The sequence below is a fragment of the Scomber japonicus genome, chromosome 5, assembly GCF_027409825.1.
Source record: "Scomber japonicus isolate fScoJap1 chromosome 5, fScoJap1.pri, whole genome shotgun sequence".
NCBI lineage: Eukaryota > Metazoa > Chordata > Actinopteri > Scombriformes > Scombridae > Scomber > Scomber japonicus.
Genome location: NC_070582.1, coordinates 35,175,341 through 35,191,355, shown reverse-complemented (window position 1 = coordinate 35,191,355; position 16,015 = coordinate 35,175,341). Strand labels below are relative to the sequence as shown.

General features: G+C 37.6%; 1 protein-coding gene across 1 annotated transcript in view; it reads left to right on the top strand.

The window, feature by feature from the left end:
• Positions 1-16,015, top strand: part of LOC128359522 (anoctamin-1-like) — a 151,741-nt gene that overhangs the window by 83,708 nt on the left and 52,018 nt on the right. Inside the window, exons 14-19 of the mRNA XM_053320014.1 lie at positions 3,099-3,110; positions 9,416-9,490; positions 13,442-13,510; positions 13,586-13,787; positions 14,411-14,522; positions 14,640-14,697. Of these exons, the coding sequence (XP_053175989.1) occupies positions 3,099-3,110; positions 9,416-9,490; positions 13,442-13,510; positions 13,586-13,787; positions 14,411-14,522; positions 14,640-14,697 (528 nt within the window). The remainder of the gene's footprint in view (positions 1-3,098; positions 3,111-9,415; positions 9,491-13,441; positions 13,511-13,585; positions 13,788-14,410; positions 14,523-14,639; positions 14,698-16,015) is intronic.

The window sequence follows — 16,015 nt, the reverse complement described above, 5'->3', positions numbered from 1 at the left end:
CATTATTGCTGATGAAGTTACGCTAGTGCTAACATTAGCAGGGCTTCAGCCAGAGTGCTCTTCACGTCTAAAACAACCCTAGCTGAAAAGGCTGGTCTAACTCAAAGACACTTGTCCCTAATGGAGACATTTTGTCTGCGACTGCAGAACAGTCATCACACATTGTTTTAATTAAACTGCTTTCACTGTGGTGAGCAGAGTAGCAACAAAAGACTACCCAAATACTAACGTTGTTTCATAAAGAAAACTAGAGAGTCTGGTGATACGTGAACTTGGCGCTGAAAATAATGTAGTGTATGTATTTAGTAATAAATAGCATAATTGCTGGTTTACAATTTGACACTTTTTACTCAGATTTCTACTTATAAAACTGAGAGATGGAAAAAGGAATTTGTTGTGTAGTAGTCACAGCTTTTAGTTTTATTTACATTATCTTAAGTTGAGTTACAAGGCAATTTAATTTTCATTGTTGGGCAGGTAAAGCATGTTTGCAAAGTTAAATGTTGCATTATGTGACTATTTTTTATGTTCATGAACTATAGTCTAACTAATGAACCCCATGGTTTCTTCGAGCTTCAATCATTATCAGCATACTTTTTAAAAGGCAGCATGATCAAATTATATACCATGATAAATATCAATATTGATCACTAATGGGGAAAAAATAGATCATGATTATATTTTTGGCCATATTGCTCAGCCCTAATCAGATTTGGAATCAGGTGTGTTTGTATGATCTGCATTCAGAACATCACGTTTGATGGAAATATGCCTAGAAAGATAAATAATGATATAAACCGGTAGATTTGCAAATCTACCAACTTATCCTTGTTCTTTACTAGTTATAATTAAAGAAAGCACATTAGACAATAACCACTGTACCATAAGATCATAAAACCTGCTGTTATATTTATATTTCTGATAAAAGTATATATGGCATTCAAAAACAAATCAGATATATCTGCCATGTCTAAACTTGTGTTAAACCAATGTTACCCATTCAGTGCTGAGTTATTCCTAACCAAATTGAAAAAATCACATCATCTAATAAAAAACTGTTTGGGAAATGGTTAAACAATATTGAAAATATTATTTCTGTTTTGCTTTTATTTTCTTATTTCATTGCTTAGAACTTGCAAAATACAATAACAATATGTGGATATTTGTATGACTTGTGTATCTTGTTCTTACCAAAGAGGTTTTTGGTAGATTTTAAGCAGACTTAGGGAACTTAAAATGTAAATTTTAAAGTTAAAGTTAGCCTAATTGGTCAAAGTCATTTGAGGTTTTCAAAGTACCACTAAAAATAACAGCTAATACAGTTCCCTAAAAGGCTTTTAATGTTCATTGGAGTGTCACCTATGTCCTTATATTAGTTATACTCAAGAATAAAGCCAGTATTGCAATTTTATTGTGTGTGATTGATATGAATGTATCTTAAAATCCATTCAGTCATTCAGTATAACACTAAGTTTTGTTTAAAAAAAAGAGACATTTCATGTCAATTTCTCATAATCACATGGTAAAATATTTATGTTTGGACTGGCAGAAATATAACTACTGTACCTCAACTACCATTCGGTCATTTTTATGCAGAGATTTGACCTCTCCTTCAACTCTCTTTGCTCCAGCATATCACAGGAAACGGTTACACAGTAAAACTATGATGAAATAAATAGAATGTAAAATAGCTCATAAGCTATTGTGTAAAATAACTTTTTACAGTTTTAAATTATAGTGAGTGTCAGTTAGCGGGAGCAGTTTTTAGAGTATGACATTGGAGAATTTGTTGTGCTTAAGGATGGATCTCATACATAAACATATTTATCGGGCAGTTCCTTGGCCAATATAAACCTATATAAAGTTATGACTTTGACCTATAGTCATCATTAATGATCATATTTGATATTGCTTTTAAAAAAAGAATAACATTAAAAGTATGTTTTCTGTGTTGTACTGAAGAACATACATTTTGTTCATTCATATTTTAGAACGTTTTTTTAAATTTTTAAAAACATTTTTGACATTTTTCTTAGGACAGTAACACAAGGATATTTTGGGCCTTTAGAGTTCAATAAACCCCTAATTAAGTACTTTGACACACACACTTCTGGGGGAAAAAATGGTAAGTGTTGAATGTTTTTAAGTTACATTTATACATATTTATCATTTTATTTCAAATGAATGGCCTTCGGACATTACATTTACACGTGTCGTCTTTGACCCTACTATATAATGAGCCTCCACCACATCAGCTAGTAAGGAAATTCAAGTCTGGGATATGATGAATTATTAGACTACACTGAGTGAACGTTTATTTTGTTGACTCGTACAACTCTTTTACCTATGTTACCTCAGGCTCTGACACTGCTGTGTTTTTTGAAGATTAACCATACACATATATTAATGTTTATACCTTTTCTTGATTTAGATGGAAGCTCTACTAATATAGCTCCACTGATGATGATTTTTTTACTCATCACACATGTGCTCAACTCAGAATGTACTGAGATTTGACTGAATTGACTCTGATCAGCTGTTCCGGAACCCAAAACGCTCGAGTTTCCCATTTAAGGTACATCAACTTGTGAACCCCAGATACACTGGTAGCAACTAATAGGAATTTAACAAATAAACTCAGCGTTCAGGGTTAGGCTCAGAGTTTGTTAAATGTGCTTTCTGGAATAGACCACTGCTTCAGACTTCTCAAGAATGTCACTGTTCCTAGTTCTCAGCTATTATATTGTTAAGTCCGGTGTTATTGTTACAAAAATAGAAACTGGCTAAAAATACAAAAAACATTTTGGATACAGCAAAAACCTTTATTTTATTGAAATTCTTAAGACAGCAAATCACTTTGAAAGAGTTGAAAGGAAGACAAACAGAAAATCAGGTGCAGGACATGTTTTCAGATACTGAAGAAAGGTAAAAGCCCTGTTCCTGACTGATGTTTTTGTTCATGTTTTGCTATTTTTAATGTCTCTTCAATAAAGTAAAATCAGATAGTGAAATGAATGTTATAATGGTTAAAGTTATCTATGTTGCTTTTACTAACCACCCCCCCCCCCCCCTCTCTCTCTTTTATTCGGTCTGCACAGGAAGCTCTCAAGGTTTGAATACATTCCTATTACTTATAACTCTCCTCATCTATTCACTCTTTATGTTCTTCTGCTACTGCTACTTCTGACAAATTCTGATCATAATACATCACACAGAAAGTTACGTATGTAAGTGTAAGTGGCAAATGTATTGTTTGTTCTACTTACATGGTGAAACAGGGTTTGCAGACTCTAAAGTAAAGAACCCTGTGGATTACAGACATGACCCTGGTTTCTTTTGAAAGGGAACTCGTTGTAGTGATGATTATTCAGTTGTCTTCCCAGTGTTTCTCAAAATTTGATTCAAATTTGATTCAGAACTTCAATCTGACCTCTGTACACAGCTAGTGAGCTGTGCTTTGGAGAAATCTGTGTTAGCATATGCAGTATCTTACAACATTTAAGACAGATTAGCCAAATGTTAAAAGGTGTTTTTCCATTTAACCCATTATCCTGATATCATTGGTCATGTCTAGGAAGTTTAGTTTGCACATATGGCCACTGATGTTGCAGCAGAGCAGAGACAACAAAGAGGCCTTCATGTGGCATTGTATTGACCAGAGTCATTTTTCAACCGTAGTTGTGCTCAACTCAAATATGAAATTATTCATCCAGCAACATAATTTATTTTAGAGTATTATAATACAATGGAAATAATTGACTTATATTCAAGCACAACACAAGACAAACAAGTTCACTGAGAAGCAGCAAGTCAAATCAACAGTACAACTTATGTCTGAATTGACAATTGAAATGACCAATTATGTAGTCTTGAAAATTAGGAATTGTAGGCCGGTCTGGATTTGGAAAGGTTCCACTTGGAGGATAGCTTCTGGTTTAGGCTCTCCTAGTTTTGATACTGAACTCATAACTCACCTTGTCTGACTTGAGTTGTTGCAACTAGCTTTGTTTGACTCAGTCATATTTCCTGACTAGCATTGATTATAATTTTTAAGACTAGCATTGTTTCAGCTGGCTGTCAGTTTCATTTCCACAACTCTCATTGATTCAACCAGCAAGAAGCATGGTTCCTCATAAAGAACGAAAGCCAATAGACTCTCCCATCATTCCCAGAGCTCCAGACACAGTCTGGATTGGCTGTCTCACCCCCTCATAGAACATTCAGAATTTCAGTCCAGGGAGTCTAATCCTCCTCATATGCTAGAACTGGTCATTTTAAAATGAAGTGAACTGACTGAATTAGCACCAAACTTAAACTGTATAGCACACAAACCATCTACACCATGCACAATTATTATAACTATATTCTGTAAAATTGTATTCTCTACGTTATTTTATACATTATACATTATTTGTATACTTACAGAATTGGCTAGTAAAACAGATTCTGATTCAATTTCAAGTGTCTGTCTCAGCTTGCTCCCTGGCATGTAGCCACTTTTTTCCATCACATGGTTGTCATTGCTTTTGCCTTTTCCCTGCACACCTATTCACTTCTGCAGCCACCAAACCAAGATTTGGTTACTGATTGGCTGGACTGTTAACTATTCCACAATTTCTAATATGTTCTTCATCTCTAAATCAATTTTTTTCTCAGTGATTCAGCACTCAGTTTCTGCAGTTAAAGTGATGGTTCGGCGTAATTTCGACCTAGCGTCATATGCACCATTTCGTCCATCTAAACATCGAAATTGAGCCACTCATCTTCATGTTCCATGTGCTGGATCTCACACAATCACTGAAATACCGTGTAGTCGTGCAAGATTTCGACAATAAGTAAAGACCCTAAAATCCAGGCATTATTAGTTGGTTGGTTCCATTAGCGCCTGTACTAAGCCATTTGGCTGATAGGTCTAACTCCACTAATTTGCGACCAAATGAAAAAAAAGGGCTGAGGCGGTGTTTAGATAGACGTAATGGTGCATATGACGCTAGGTCGAAAATTACGCCGAACCATCACTTTAATGCACTTCACATCCCAGTTCTAGTTTTACCTTTAAACTCCCAGGTTTTCAAAGCGTTGCATTTCAGTTGATATCAGCTGTTTTTTCCAGACATTGTTAGCATTGCTTCAGCAACTTCTTTAACTTTCAGGTTCCAGTGTATTTCAGCTTTCATCATTCACTGCAACTTGCAGGGGGTAACAGCATCTGCCAACGCCAGCAGCTGGGAGATGCAGTAGTACTGGATAATAGCTTCCAGCTCTCACTCACATCTATCACAATCTAGTCTATTCTTATTCTTCGTCTTCCAACCGGTGTATTTCTGGCGCATGGCCACACACCCACTAAATTTGAAAACACGAAATGGCCTTGCCAATGTCAGGTTTGTCCATTCATTGCTCCTATAGAAACATGGCCGTGCAAAATGGCGGCCTCCGAGACCCACTCCTTATATATAAAGTGCTCATTCTCAGGTAATACAAACAGAAGTCTTATTTTAAAGTGACTATACACTAATTAAAATATACATATGATATTCATAGACATACAGTATATGTATATTATGTACTTAATTTTTACCAAGTCTTTTCTGTTAGGTGCCACTATATTCAATGCACTGGAATAACTCGAATGCTGTTTTTTGAGGAAAATATTTTTGATTGAATCAAGAAACTGATAAACTAGTATGGGCATCTCTGTATTGATCAGTAAGATGGTTAATTTAAATATAACGTAAGTATTACAGCTTTTGCCCGTTGCTTGAACACTACGTAACACAACTTGAAGCTTTTGTTACCATACCTCAAACACATGTACCCATAACTTAAACAAAAGCGCTGCTTTGCACTCTAGTTGCAATTCTGCAACACACTCCTTTATGCAACACACTTTGTCCTGCATACTACACTCCAGTGGCGGCTGCTGGTGTTTTAAACAGGGGAAGCTCACTTTACATCTTCATTATAAAACATAGTCATATTGAAGCGAGGCAGTTACAATAAAAGGAGTGTTTAATTGAGGCTGTTGTATGCTTCATCTATGCCATAGAACCACATCAACACACAAACACTTTAACACCTGAATTATTCAACATAAACGTGTTAATTCATATTTAATATATAAGACCTAATCTAATCTAATTAATTAGACCAATAATATTGTTTTCTGTACCATTTTGCAATGTAACTCTCCTCTCTGCTCGGACTGCAACTGGGACTGCTGTACGAGGCTGCAGTGAACCTGACTGTGAGTGCTTTGGGACGGGGGCAGGGCTCGCAGCAGCACCCGCTGCTCGTTGAGGACAGAGTGATACGTGCTTTCATGTCAGAGTCTCCGAAACATCAGAAAACTCTCCAATAACACCAGAAAAACTTGCTAGATTTGTCGATAGTCACCTTTGAGAAAAAAGTCGCCAAGAAGAGTTGGAAAGTCGCCAGATTTAGCGAGAAAGTCAAAACTACACTCAGAAGAGTCAGCCTATCCAAAGCTGTCTGTATAAAACATTTCATCCAATCATCATACAGAAGCAGAGCGTCCGACCCCGCCCACTGCTCCATTGACCGCCAGAGACGCTCAGCGTCCAGGGGCGGGACGAGTTTGTCGCATTATCCAATGAGCGTCTTATCCTGGCTTGTCCCGCCCTAGCCAAAACAGCTGTTGGGAGAAGCCTCATTGAACACCATTGACACTCAGCGTCCGCAGCGGACTGCCAGTGTGTGATAGGGAAATCACGTTGGAAAATAACAGCGTTGGCAATAAACAGCTGGTTACAGGATGTCATAGTTGTAAAATTGAACGCATTCAAGTGCATATTTGATGTAAATATAATTTTAGTGTGAATTTAATATGACAGTTGTGACGATTTATTTGATGAAATTTTAGGGGAAGCTGAGCTTCCCTTGTTGTCTCAGAGCAATCGCCACTGCTACACTCTATTTCATACATAAGACACTTTGTTCAAAAGTGAAATCTCAGGGTGCCATTTGGAAAACACATGTATCCAAAAAACAAAACATATTGGGTAATTGCAACCACTCAAATACACACATGAAGGCACTTACTTGCAAAACTGAACACCAATCAGCCAGCAACAAAAAGCCCTCAGTTTAGCCATTTCAAGAACTTTGCAAGCATGGATGGAGGGAGAGCGAGAGGCAGAGGTAGAGGAAGAGGACGAGGAAGAGCAACTTTGGTGGACCATGTCATCAACCATGGCCTGACTATGAGGGACGCTGGGCAGAGAGTCCACCCACATCTAAGCCGCTTCACAGTGGCATCTGTAATAAGAACATTCCGACTGGAAAACAGGTATGTCTTCACCTCCGTACCTTCTACTCTACTCATATGGTATTTACAGTACTGTACTACAGTATATCACATTACCACATCACGTGTACAGGGTATTGTAGGGTGCTAATGCTCCTTTTGCAGCCAAAGTGGTAGTTTTTGTGAAACATATCATGATTACTTATATTAAGATGTTTCAGTACAGTGGATGATACAGTATATACAGTAAAGTACTGTAAGAAAAAGAAGCAAACTAATGACAATTTGTGGTTGTATTTCTCTAGAATGACTAGAAGACCTTCTGGGGGAGGACACCAACGCCTGTTCACACAACAGCAGGAACTTGCTGTTGTGGACTTAGTGAGGGCAGACAATGCCATCCGTCTCCACCAGCTACGACAGAAAATACTTGCAGACAGTGATGCGGTGGGGGTCCTGTATGTGTAGCACTGTAGTAATATGTTGGGGTTTTTTGTTACATAGAATCTTGGCCATGGATGGAGCTGCACAGCCTCATGAATTCATTTTCATTGATGAAGCTGGATTCGACCTGAGCGGGGTCGTAATGTGATTGGCCAAAGGGCAATTGTGCACGTCCCGGGGCAGCACGGGGGAAATATCACATTGTGTGCCACCATAAGCCTTCGAGGGCTTCTGCATCATCATGCAAAACTAGGTCCATACAATAACCAACATATACTCACATTTCTAGATGCTCTCCATAATATAGTTGTACAGAACAGACCAGATCAGCCCAGGTTTGTGGTGGTATGGGATAATGTCAGTTTCCATCGGGCTGCTCTGGTCCAGGCCTGGTTCACCAACCACAATTTGAAGTGGTATACTTGCTTACTCACCATTTTTAAACTCTATAGAGGAATTATTTTCGGCTTGGAGATGGCGTGTATATGACCGCCAACCACATGCCCGCATGCCCGCATGCCTCTTCTGCAGGCAATGGAACAGGCCTGCGGCGACATTCAGGTGACAGCAATCCATGGATGGTTTTGATATGCAAGGGGATATTTTCCCCGGTGCCTAGCGGGAGAAGACATTGCTTGCGATGTCGATGAGGTCCTGTGGCCAGACCCCAACAGACGGCGGGATCCATGAGCCCACGTACAGTATGCACAATTGCCATGATTTTCTGTGTTTACAGTATAGTGTTTTTTTCTATTATTATCATTTTTTTTTTTTTTGCTTTATCTGAATTCATGTTACTGCAATGTACAATATTGAGTAGGCCTATTTGCTTTTTTGGTTGTTTGAAAATGTGCCTCCTGAAAATGTGCCTTCTGAATAAACAGTGAAAATCAAAGACTGCAGTGTGATCTGAAAGTGTATGCATATGATGCAAGTATGTGTCATTTTGTCATCAGAGTTACATTTTGACAAAGGATTGTTAGGTTTTGATAGCAGAGTTTAGGTTTTGATAGTAGAGTTTCAATTTGACACAGATGTGAATGGTATATTTCCCAGTGTTGTGTCATGTTTACTTGTGTGTAGACTTTTGGCACAATGAGTGAAGTTTTGCAAAATGTGTTCAAGCAATGGGCAAAAACTGTAAATGCATGGGCAACTACTGGCTACACAAGTTCTTTTCTGTAGTATTTATGATCTAGATAGGCTGGAGGCCAAAGAATTCATCTGATCTGAATTTTCAAATCTGAGCAGACAGAATTTTTTGATTAAAAAGCCTTTTTCTGCTTTTTGACACACGTTATGTGTATTATTGGAAATATCACTTGTGTTAACATCATGTGACAGCATTTAACAATGTAATTATGTATACAGTGTATACAAAATAGTGTGTGTTTATTCTTTAATTTAAATATTTCTTGGCAACTTCACCATAGAATTGTTCTCGTATCACAATCATGAGTCAGTGCATGTAGCTCTGAGGTTGCAGCAGGGTGGTACCACCGGAAGGACTTATCATCAAAATGTATCCGTGTTACTGTATGTCATTATTGTATTTTGTAGAATTCCTTTTCAAAAGGCCTCTTTGATGGAGTAGTCCTAGGGGTATGCAATACTACGCATCCGCTAATTCCACTTTGATTTGGTGGCTCTCCTATAGTTACACTACTTATGTCCATCTTTTTTTTGTGTGATTTGCCGTCACAGGACCACCCCAGGGCTGAGTATGAATTCAGGGTCATGCAGAAATCTCTGAGCAAACATCAGATATCACATCAAAAGGTAATTCTATGGTAGGCTCTTAATATTTGCATCTTTCAAGTTTAGTTCATTAATATGTTTGTTTTAGAGCACTTGTTTTTCATGTGTTTGTTTTTACAAATGATTATGTGTTATGTTTGAGTATGAGTATGTGTTATGTTTATAAACACAATCGATTTTGTTGCATGGGGACACATGATGCATCGCAATGGGGACATTGAGCACTCTGCAACAATTCACAAAGGTCAAGAATTGATTATCTAAATGTTAGTTAGTAACGTGATGTTGACAGAACGATAAAGGCAGAACTTAACTGTGAGGGTAGTGCAGCAGCCAGACAGTCTTGTAACACACGTGAGAGTTCATCTTGTAGTTCATCTTAAAAACAAGCAAGCTGCAAGCATTTTTTGATTGAATGACTAAATAATTAGTTTTGCAAGATGAACCTGAAGTATATGGTAAACTAGGTCGAGATTAACACCCTAGGGTGCCCCAGGGTGACTACTCTTGAAGTGCCCCCCCTCCTTTGACCTCACACATAAAAAGGGGAAATTTATTATGGCATGAACACCATAGATTTACAAGAATGTATAGCTAAAGTACAGGCTTACTGCACATATTAAGTTAAAAAGTTAAGATCCAACCATAACACAACAAATGCCATACAAGCCCTTACACTGATGAAGTTCACCTCTGCATCTCCCTACTGGAATGGGCAGGGGGGAATGGGGACCAACTTAATAGAGCAATACTCTAAAGGAATTAATGGGCTAAAGTCAGTCACACCTCGACTTTCTTCCAAATAACGCACATTTCATTCATAATATTATAAATACAGGCCTATAGTTCATGCATGAATACAAAACAAATCTGTACACCTCCAAAGTGAATTGGTTTAGTCTTAGTATCAATCACAAAATAGGGGAGCAGATTTCATATGATGACATCATTGATGATTTTGCATCAAGGAAGGCCAGAAGAGTCAGATTTTAGTTGGCTGTTGTGCCATCTAAACAGTGTGTTTGCTGTTCTAAGTAGAGGTCGACCGATATGGTTTTTTTAAGGCCGATGCCGATTTTTTTCATCAGCTTTAGCTGATGACCGATGTGCTGCCGATTTTTTTGAGCCAATATTTGAAGCCATTATTGCTTTTTCTCCCTCCATTTACATGATAAAAATGACATAATGATAATAAATGTTACACCAGTCTCAATTTAACCAAAAAAAGAAAAATGTATTTATGAAATTAACAAATTAACAATTGTATTGCAGAAATACATAAATAAAATTAAATAAATAATAATAAATAAATGAAAATAAGAACATAAATATGTAAGCATAAATAAAATAATTACAATACTGCACACACTAGCAACAAGCACCATAATCTTTTTAAGTAAAGTGCACTAGGTAATCTTGTAATGACACAAGAGTGTAAATGTGTAACCAGAAATACAAAAAAACAACAACAATTTAAAAAGAAATGTGCATAATCTGCATATTCAAGATCCTTCACAACCTGGCACTATCATACAGTATCTCTCTGAACTTATTCACATCTACACACCTACTCAAACTCTCCGATCCTCTTCTGCCAACCAGCTCTTCGCCCCATCTGCCAACTTAACCACCATGGGGTCAAGAGCTTTCAGCGCCTTTAAATAAAATGCATTATTATTATTATTATTATTATTATTATCATTATTATTATATTAACCCACATCAAGTACCTGAGTATTCTTTACCCCACCCATCCCTCACTAAAAGTTCTTACTCCCAGTTTAAGAGCTGCAGGTTGTAATGCAGGAAACAGAGACGCTCTGCAGAGTTCGATTTCTTATCAGCCATTTCTTTAAAAAGAAGAAACAAAAACACAAATTCAGTATGTTGTTATCTAGTGCTTTCATCTTAATTTCATTATATCACTACAATATTATGTGCAGATAATTTGGGTGCATGAGGGTAACAGTAGTGTGCAAGGGTCAAAAGGCTTTCATCAACATCTACAACACAGCCCTGGTGATACATTGTTTACTGATGGATACTATTACAAGCCAAATAGACATAATCTGGTTATCACAAAATGTAAAATAAAATGTTAGTAGGTTAATTAGGTTCCTTGTTAACTAATTTTAATATGTTTTAAGAAAACAATAAACTCTAAAAAGTAGTCATTGAAATAAAGTGTTTAATTTGTAAAAGAAGACTGCCATGGTTTCCATTTTTTCTACATGAAATAAAATGTTTTATTATGCCGCCTATTATGCAAAGACAACACACTAGTAGGATGGTAAAATAACGTTGATGTCAGATGCAATTTAAGCAACAAATTGTTTAAGTTTCTGCTCTAAAAACAAGCAACATGTTGCACCTATGTTTGGTGCATTATCAACATTAACGCAACTAAATATTCAACCATACATAAACCGAGGAGCAGCTCTCACACACACACCTGTGATGTCTGCTATATCCTGCTCTCAGTCAGAGAGAGAGAGAGAGAGAAACACACACACCTGTGATGTCTGCTATATCCTGCTCTCAGTCAGAGAGAGAGAGACAAACACACACACCTGTGATGTCTGCTATATCCTGCTCTCAGTCAGAGAGAGAGAGAGAGAGAGACACACACCTGTGATAGCTGCTATATCCTGCTCTCAGTCAGAGAGAGAGAGACAAACACACACACCTGTGATGTCTGCTATATCCTGCTCTCAGTCAGAGAGAGAGAGAAACACACACACCTGTGATGGCTGCTATATCCTGCTCTCAGTCAGAGAGAGAGACAAACACACACACCTGTGATGGCTGCTATATCCTGCTCTCAGTCAGAGAGAGAAACAAACACACACACCTGTGATGGCTGCTATATCCTGCTCTCAGTCAGAGAGAGAGAGAGAAACACACACACCTGTGATGTCTGCTATATCCTGCTCTCAGTCAGAGAGAGAGAGAGAAACACACACACCTGTGATGTCTGCTATATCCTGCTCTCAGTCAGAGAGAGAGACAAACGCACATGCATTTGGCATTTGTGTTTTCACTTTCAAAGTGTAAGGCAATAACACAGGTAAGTTAGATGGTTAAAAATACTTTAGTGTGAAAACTTATTGGTTGACTCTTAGTTCCAATTGCAATTGTATAATAATCGGATTCTCTTAAGTGTGTTTTCCCATTGTTCTGATGAAGGATTTGTGCAATTGAGAAATATTATTCTCTATTTCATTTCTATTATATCATTCTTTTTTCCCACAGATCTTGTTACATTTTTTATATTTAACATATATTTTTAGATGTCCTTGTGGACATATAATAAATAATAATAATAATATTAAATATATTATATTATTATATTATTATATATATATAATGAATATATTAAATCAAATTCCTGGGCAGGGGGGGAGGAGGGTCTTGCCCAGGGCGTCATTTAAGCTAGAACTGCCACTGTGCACTGCAGTGCCAGCCTTTCCAGCTAAACCACCGCGTCTGTGATGTTCTCATTCAGTCTCCCTCACTACGTTGGGAAGCACTCCACAGTCAATCTTGTTGTCAAAGGAGTGCATATTTGCCAGCATGAGTGTAGGCACTGCTGGCTTGTGTGGATTAGAGATTAGAGAGATCATGAAGTCCTCCTCGCTTGCCCTGCTTCCACCTCCTATCATACCGCTCACAGTTTTTCCTCACTGGTATTAAATCCAGGTGCAGCCACGGATTTCCTAAAAAGTTAGTACTTGGTAACAGGTTGAATTTCAGTCTCTTCAAGTTCAGTTTGGTTAGTGAAATCACTTAACTATTTTCATTTCTTCCATCTTATAAGCACAGCAATACACTGGCAGCAGGACTTATCCCTATTAAACCCCACTTCAAATAAAAAGCTCAGACCCAGTTGAACAGACAATTATGACGCCAATAAATCTTCGTGTTTCAGTTGTACTGAAAATGGTTTTATAATAAATTAATCTATTTTTGTAGATGGAAAAACTTACATGTCAAGACCGTCTCCCTGCCTACATGACTAACATTGTCATGATGCTGTTAATGGTAAGAAGAGCCTTATTCATTTAATTCACAGTCTATATATTCTATTTGTAATCTTGCACCCCTTTTCATTGTCAGATTGGTGTTACGTTTGCCATTGTATTTGGTGTGATTCTCTACCGGATCTCCACCAAAGCTGCTCTTCATATGAGCTCCAATCCAACCACACGGAACCATGTACAACTAACAGTCAAAACCACAGCAGCTATTATCAACCTGGTGGTCATCCTCATACTGGATGAGGTCTATGGAGCTGTGGCACGATGGCTCACTGTGTTAGGTAAGTTTTTTATATGTTGGTGTCTGAGATTGTGTATGTTACGGTGTGTGTCTGTGATGTGTTAAAATTGAAGTCATACTTCACAAGGTTTATGACTTAATTTGCACATTGTGGGGTTTGGTAACATTCTATCCAATCTGAATACTAAATGCAAAAGAATTATTTAAAAATCATACAATGTGATTTTCTGGATTTTTGTTTAGATTCAGTCACTCACAGTTGAAGAGAACCTATGATAAAAATTACAGACCTCTACATGCTTTGTAAATGGGAAAACCTACAAAACGGAAGCGTATCAAATACTTATTCTCCCCACTGTATGTGTAGTTAGTAAGAGGGGAAAGGGGTTAGGGTAGAAAGATTCTCGTAGTCGTGGGAAGACACAATAATTACTTGTGTGTCGCTTAAGCAAGTGCTCTTTTGTCTGACTCTGCTAAATTTCTCACCTGGATGTAAGTTGAGCAAAGCATGGTGGGAGATGAAGTCTGTTTTGTTCAACTTGTCACCATTTATTTATCAGGCTACAGTGAGGCGTTATGTGTGTGCAGGCCTGACTTTGTCTCATATTATGTTTTCTATTGCACATTGCAGAAAATCACAGACACATATCTATTCCTTTTTAGAGGTTCCAAAAACAGACAAGAGTTTTGAGGAACGACTGATCTTCAAGACCTTCATTCTCAAGTTTGTCAATGCTTTCAGCCCCATCATCTACATTGCTTTCTTTAGGGGAAGGTCAGTGACCTCACTATATTTTAAAATGCAGTTGTGTAGCTTTCAGTTAATTGGTTTCTCTGTTACTTTCCATCATGCTTTCATTCTAATTTGTTTGTAATTCATTTTTCCCACTAGACTGGTAGGCAGACCAGGCAGCTACCTGTATGTATTTGAATCCTACAGAATGGAAGAGGTAAGGCTTACTTCTACAAACTATCTGCAGAGTTTTTTGTAACCACACTCCTGGAATTAGAGTTGAGGTGTTCCTTGCATGCTCTTCTTATATACTAGGGGAGTAAAGATACATCGATCTACATCAGCATTGATGATAAATTAAAACAGAGATCAGAGATCATCATCTTTAAGTAAGTAAGTAAGTAATAGTTTATTTTTGGATAGGGACAGTGCATATTGATGAACATCGATATTAGACATCTCTGTAAATATGCCGGATTATAGCAAAATTGCTTATTTAAAATTAGCACACATTAAGACACACATTTATTTTGAAATTCCCATGGCATGTCGGTCTCGTCATGAGTGCGCACTCAGTGAAGTTATCCTCACCAGCTTTTTTCCATAACCCCCCCGCCCCCCAAAAGAAACAAAAAAAGCAAACCCAAAACATTGCAGCAGCCAGTAACACGTACGTAGCCGGATTAGAGGTAAATTTATCATCAAATGCTTTGACATAATATCGCTGCAGGCTCGGCCACACAGAAAGGCCTGAAATGTGCTGCTGTTGCACGGCTTTTGGGCAAAGTGAGGCTTGTTTTTTCCCTCCGCTGTACTTTTTTCTCCCTCGCCCACCTACCTACCAACGTACACTTTTATACGTTAAAAAAATGTAGTCAGTAATGTATATTTGAATGTATATTTTAATGGGTTTTTTTTTATTTTACTTCACACATACAGCTGCACATACAGGCAACACAAAACCGACAAATAGATGAACAAAAAAATAATAATAATTAAAAAAAAAATCAATAATACATTTTTAAAAAATATTAAAAAATAAAGTTAAAAAATAAAATAAATTCAAAAATATTAAAAATTAATAAATAAATAAATTCACAGGGCCATTGTAATTATTTATTCGACAGGGAGCTTCTCAACATATAGTAGGAATGGTTGCCAAAGCTTTTTGAACTTTCTTTCCAAGCCCTGGGTTATAAATCTTAGTTGTTCCACTCTGAGATGAGCCACCATGTCCATCACCCATCGCCTATGAGAAGGGGGTACAGACTTTTTCCATTTAAGCAGGATAGTCCGCTGTGCCAGAAGTGTGGCGAAGGCCACTGCTGTGACATGTGTGGCTGAAATCCTGCAGTCCAGTGGCACCACACCAAACAAAGCTGTGACAGGGTTCAGTTGAATTGTTATGTCCCACACTGCAGTCATTGTGTCAAAAACCCCTACCCAAAAGTCTTTTAGCCTTGGGCAGCCCCAAAACATATGGCTAAGGGTGCCCGGGTCACATTTACACCTAGGACAGTTTTCACTGGTTCCTG